Source organism: Salvelinus namaycush, chromosome 14 (assembly GCF_016432855.1).
Source record: "Salvelinus namaycush isolate Seneca chromosome 14, SaNama_1.0, whole genome shotgun sequence".
Classification (NCBI taxonomy): domain Eukaryota; kingdom Metazoa; phylum Chordata; class Actinopteri; order Salmoniformes; family Salmonidae; genus Salvelinus; species Salvelinus namaycush.
Window position 1 is genome coordinate 9,046,113 of NC_052320.1, and position 6,617 is coordinate 9,052,729.

Here is a 6,617-nt window from a genome sequence, read left to right on the forward strand (position 1 = left end):
ACCACTACTAACACAGCCCACACTACTACTAACACAGCCTGCACCACTACTAACACAGCCCAAACCACTACTAACACAGACCACACTACTACTAACACAGCTTGTACCACTACTAACACAGCCTGCACCACTACTAACACAGCCCACACTACTACTAATACAGCCCACACCACTAATAACATAGCCTGTACCACTACTAACACAGCCTGTACCACTACTAACACAGCCCACACCACTACTAACACAGCCCACACTACTACTAATACAGCCCACACCACTAATAACATAGCCTGTACCACTACTAACACAGCCCACACCACTACTAACACAGCCCACACCACTACTAACACAGCCCACACCACTACTAACACAGCCTGTACCACTACTAACACAGCCCACACCACTACTAACACAGACCACACTACTACTAACACAGCTTGTACCACTACTAACACAGCCCACACCACTATTAACACAGCCCACACCACTACTAACACAGCCCACACCACTACTAACACAGACCACACTACTACTAACACAGCTTGTACCACTACTAACACAGCCCACACCACTACTAACACAGCTTGTACCACTACTAACACAGCTTGTACCACTACTAACACAGCCTGCACCACTACTAACACAGCCTGCACCACTACTAACACAGCCCACACTACTACTAACACAGCTTGTACCACTACTAACACAGCCTGCACCACTACTAACACAGCTTGTACCACTACTAACACAGCCCACACCACTACTAACACAGACCACACCACTACTAACACAGACCACACCACTACTAACACAGACCACACCACTACTAACACAGACCACACCACTACTAACACAGACCACACCACTACTAACACAGCCCACACCACTACTAACACAGCCCACACCACTACTAACACAGACCACACCACTACTAACACAGCTTGTACCACTACTAACACAGCCTGCACCACTACTAACACAGCCCACACCACTACTAACACAGACCACACCACTACAAACACAGCTTGTACCACTACTAACACAGACCACACTACTACTAACACAGCTTGTACCACTACTAACACAGCTTGTACCACTACTAACACAGCTTGTACCACTACTAACACAGCCTGTACCACTACTAACACAGCTTGTACCACTACTAACACAGCCCACACTACTACTAACACAGCCCACACCACTACTAACACAGACCACACCACTACTAACACAGACCACACCACTACTAACACAGCCCACACCACTACTAACACAGCCCACACCACTACTAACACAGCTTGTACCACTACTAACACAGCTTGTACCACTACTAACACAGACCACACCACTACTAACACAGCTTGTACCACTACTAACACAGACCACACCACTACTAACACAGCTTGTACCACTACTAACACAGACCACACCACTACAAACACAGCTTGTACCACCACTAACACAGCCCACACTACTACTAACACAGCCTGCACCACTACTAACACAGCCTGCACCAGTGCAATAGAGATTGCGTCATCTGTGGATCTGTTGGGGATGTATGCAAATTGGAGTTGGTTCTAGTGTTTCCTGGATAACTGTGTTGATGTGAGCCGTGACCAGCCTTTCAAAGCAATTCATGACTACAGATGTGAGTGCTACGGGTACATTTTAGACAGGTTACCTTAGTGTTCTTGGGCACAGGGACTATGGTGGTCTGCTTGAAACATGTAGGTATTACAGGTTGAAAATGTCAGTGAAGTCACTTGCCAGTTGGTCAGCGCATGCTCGGAGTACACGTCCTGGTAATCCGTCTGGCCCAGCAGGCAAACGTTTGACAATTCTACCGGTGCGTTTGAGTTTTTAAGCAGCACCTTACAGTATATAACGTGGTGTCTCTCTGTCTGTGTCCTCTCCTCCAGGCCTGTATAAGATGCACTGGAACCCGGAGCATGCCCAGTCCCTCAGCCAGTCCCTCAGCCAGTGGCCTGAGCAGCACCTGGATGTGTCCTCCACCACCTCCTCACCGGCCCACAAGTCTGAGCTTTACGCCGCTGGCCGCGCCCACGGGCGAGGTGGCTCCGCCCACGGCTACGCCTGGGCCAATGATGACATCTCAGCCCTCACCGCCTCCAACCTGCTGAAGAGCTACGCAGAGAAGTACTGTGATGTTCTAGACTTGCCATACGACCGTCCACCGGGGTCCACTGTAGGGACCTACCCAGAGCCAGGGGCTTTCGGGAGCCTTATTGGCCTCAAGACTGAGCTGGAACCCTGGCCCCTGAGCCACAGTGCAGAGGGGCTCTACCCCGGGTCCCTGGACGGTCTGTCGGGCCCGAAGGCCGGGGCCACATCAGCAGGGCCACCAGGGGCCAGCAATATGTCGGGGGTCAACAGTAACCTCTCAGAGTCTTGTTATAGTGGTAGCAGCTCCTCCTCTGGCTCTCACTCAGGTGACTACAACCGCCCCAGCTACAACGGTACCTACGTCTCGCCTGGCTACTGCCCCCAGCCCCCCTCAGCACTGCCCCCTGCCTCCCTCCAACACCCCCTCCAGCCCACACCCACCCTGTTGCCCAGCTACTCCCTCTCCACCTCGGTCTACAACTACCCCTCCAGCAGCTACCCCCACCAGCCCGGCCTGGGCCCCACCTACAGCCACCCCTCTGGAGGGTACTTACCCCCAGGGCTGGCCGCCCCCACTCCCCTCCCCTCCCGTCCCACCGTGGTCGGGGGTAGCTACGGCTACCAGGAATCCGGAGGTGGGTTGAAGAGGAAGGCGTTTGAGATGTCATTAGACGAGGAGGAGGATGGCTCTAGATACAGTAAGTATACAGGCTACGACCCAGTGAAGCCCGGAGGAGGGGACTCTCTCTCTCCCTACAGAGTGGGAGATAAAGAAAACAGTGGCTTCACCACAGGCAGCACAGATCCCCAGGCCTTCAAGCCCAGTAAGCCCTCCTCCCAGCCCCTCGTGTCCCCTCCGTACAGGGTGGCTTTAGCAGGGGACTACAGCCCACCAGCAGGGATGACTGGGGAGAACGTAGGAGGAGGAGGGGGGTCAGAGAACCAGGGCTTCATCCAACAGCAGCACCACTCCTCCCTGGCCCACAACAATAAACTCCCCTCTCTGCATGGCCAGGGACAGCCTGGGTCTGGACCAGGGGAGTCGGGCAGCCTGAAGAGCCCAGACCGCAGGCTTCTGGATCTAGTCAACGGGGAGGTGCTGGACTGTAGCCCGGCACTGCTATGGGGGGAGCTGGCTGGGCTGACCCACGTCAAGGCTGCCCTGGAGGAGGAGCTGCTGTGGCCCTGTCTTAGGCCCAGCCCCGCTGTCCGCCCCCCAGCCACCGTTCTGTTATTCGGCCCCCGGGGAGGCGGGAAGACCACCCTAGCACGCTCCATGGCCTCCCAGCTTGGGGCCTCCTTCTATAGGCTCAGCGGGGCCATGTTAGCCTCTAAAGGCAAGGCTGAGGCTGAGGGGATCCTGGGGGCCACACTGCAGGTGGCGGGGTCGAGGCAGCCCTCCGTGGTGCTGCTCAGTGAGGTGGAGGCTATGGAGAAGGAGGAGGGGCTGAGGCAGGTGTTGCTATCTGCCCTGGAGAAGGCCCAGATGGAGTTAGGGTCGGCGGGAGCTGGGCTGGTGATCATGGTGTGTGCCACCGGTAGGCCGGACCTGCTCCAGGATGCTGTGCATCGGAGCTTCGCCAAGCGCTACCACGTGGGCCTGCCAGATGCTTTTTACACAAAGCCGAGTTGAGCGCAACGTGCATCTCGATAGTGAGTTAGGATTCCATCCAAAGATCCTGGTTATTCGTTATACAAGACATAAATCAGTAATGTGTTGTCAAGGTGACATGGTCCAAGGAAATGGATAATCAGGGTCCTGTTCATGAGGCACCAAACAAAATAAAACATACAGAAACAGGGAAGGAACAACCTGGATTTGTCCAATAACAAAAACGTATTTTTGATTTCCGTTGCAAAACAGACAATAGGGGCAGGACTACCTGGACTCGTCCAACATAGAACACACATTTTTGTTTTCCATTGCAAATCTTTTTAAAACGTTTGCCCTAATGAACAGGACCCAGGGTTGGGAGAACCCCCTGTCGACTGACTGCTACTCTCAGGACTTTATTCATTACCAGTCCTCTCCTGTGGGGTTTTAGATGTCATTACCTTATTCATTACCAGTCCTCTCCTGTGGTGTTTTAGATGTCATTACCTTATTCATTACCAGTCCTCTCCTGTGGTGTTTCAGATGTCATTACCTTATTCATTACCAGTCCTCTCCTGTGGTGTTTTAGATGTCATTACCTTATTCATTACCAGTCCTCTCCTGTGGGGTTTTAGATGTCATTACCTTATTCATTACCAGTCCTCTCCTGTGGGGTTTTAGATGTCATTACCTTATTCATTACCAGTCCACTCCTGTGGTGTTTTAGATGTCATTACCTTATTCATTACCAGTCCTCTCCTGTGGTGTTTTAGATGTCATTACCTTATTCATTACCAGTCCTCTCCTGTGGTGTTTTAGATTTCATTACCTTATTCATTACCAGTCCTCTCCTGTGGTGTTTTAGATGTCATTACCTTATTCATTACCAGTCCTCTCCTGTGGTGTTTTAGATGTCATTACCTTATTCATTACCAGTCCTCTCCTGTGGGGTTTTAGATGTCATTACCTTATTCATTACCAGTCCTCTCCTGTGGTGTTTTAGATGTCATTACCTTATTCATTACCAGTCCTCTCCTGTGGTGTTTCAGATGTCATTACCTTATTCATTACCAGTCCTCTCCTGTGGGGTTTTAGATGTCATTACCTTATTCATTACCAGTCCTCTCCTGTGGTGTTTTAGATGTCATTACCTTATTCATTACCAGTCCTCTCCTGTGGTGTTTCAGATGTCATTACCTTATTCATTACCAGTCCTCTCCTGTGGTGTTTCAGATGTCATTACCTTATTCATTACCAGTCCTCTCCTGTGGTGTTTTAGATGTCATTACCTTATTCATTACCAGTCCTCTCCTGTGGTGTTTCAGATGTCATTACCTTATTCATTACCAGTCCTCTCCTGTGGTGTTTCAGATGTCATTACCTTATTCATTACCAGTCCTCTCCTGTGGTGTTTTAGATGTCATTACCTTATTCATTACCAGTCCTCTCCTGTGGTGTTTCAGATGTCATTACCTTATTCATTACCAGTCCACTCCTGTGGTGTTTTAGATGTCATTACCTTATTCATTACCAGTCCTCTCCTGTGGTGTTTCAGATGTCATTACCTTATTCATTACCAGTCCTCTCCTGTGGTGTTTTAGATTTCATTACCTTATTCATTACCAGTCCTCTCCTGTGGTGTTTTAGATGTCATTACCTTATTCATTACCAGTCCTCTCCTGTGGGGTTTTAGATGTCATTACCTTATTCATTACCAGTCCTCTCCTGTGGGGTTTTAGATGTCATTACCTTATTCATTACCAGTCCTCTCCTGTGGTGTTTTAGATTTCATTACCTTATTTTATCACCTTTTTTAGCATCATTATTGGTCATTTGGGTGTGAAAAGAGCTTAGGATCTATTTTAATAATTTTTATTTTTTTTTACCCAAAAATATCAATAGTAGCTCATCGTTTCTTATGTGTTATTGACTTAAAACATAGCTTCTCACCAAAATCATGACATCCTGACCATTACTATAATCAACTTCAAAACGTTGAAATGGAACGTATTGGTCATGAGACTGGGCTGTATTTGATTATAGACTGGGTGGTTCGAGCCCTGAATATTGATTGGCTGAAAGCCGTGAGACTGTATACCACGGGTATGACAAACATTTAATTTTACTGTTCTAATTACGTTAGTAACCAGTTTATAATAGTAATAAGGCACCTCGGGGGTTTCTGGTATACTGTATGGCCAATATGCGTTGCGTATTTCCTAAGAACAGCCCTTAGCCGTGGTATATCGGCCAAATACCACACGGGCCTTATTGCTTAAATATACAACACTATAATTCAAAGACATAAGCATAATGTCCACACATTTATTTGAATGTTGATTTATCACACATTCCTCGTTCACCAGTTCCTGAGAATGTTGCTTTAATACAGCGTATAACACACACAGGCACAGCAAGGCAAGATGGCAGCTCCTTGGATGTTGCTTTAATACAGCGTATAACACAGACAGGCCCAGCCAGGCAAGATGGCAGCTCCTTGGATGTTGCTTTAATACAGCGTATAACACACACAGGCCCAGCCAGGCAAGATGGCAGCTCCTTGGATGTTGCTTTAATACAGCGTATAACACACACAGGCCCAGCCAGGCAAGATGGCAGCTCCTTGGATGTTGCTTTAATACAGCGTATAACACAGACAGGCCCAGCCAGGCAAGATGGCAGCTCCTTGAATGTTGCTTTAATACAGCGTATAACACACACAGGCCCAGCCAGGCAAGATGGCAGCTCCTTGGATGTTGCTTTAATACAGCGTATAACACAGACAGGCCCAGCCAGGCAAGATGGCAGCTCCTTGGATGTTGCTTTAATACAGCGTATAACACACACAGGCCCAGCCAGGCAAGATGGCAGCTCCTTGGATGTTGCTTTAATACAGCGT

General features: G+C 49.1%; 1 protein-coding gene across 1 annotated transcript; it reads left to right on the forward strand.

Moving 5' to 3' along the window:
- The first annotated feature begins 1,925 nt into the window (after positions 1-1,925).
- LOC120059098 (fidgetin-like protein 2) lies at positions 1,926-6,052 on the forward strand. The gene has a single exon (XM_039007902.1). It carries the CDS (start codon positions 1,931-1,933, stop codon positions 3,755-3,757), a length of 1,827 nt encoding a protein of 608 aa, XP_038863830.1. The 5' UTR covers positions 1,926-1,930; the 3' UTR covers positions 3,758-6,052.
- Positions 6,053-6,617: the final 565 nt, after the last annotated feature.

Excerpts from the sequence above, each read along its gene's own strand:
- LOC120059098 (XM_039007902.1), top strand. The coding sequence starts at position 1,931 with ATGCACTGGAACCCGGAGCATGCCCAGTCCCTCAGCCAGTCCCTCAGC.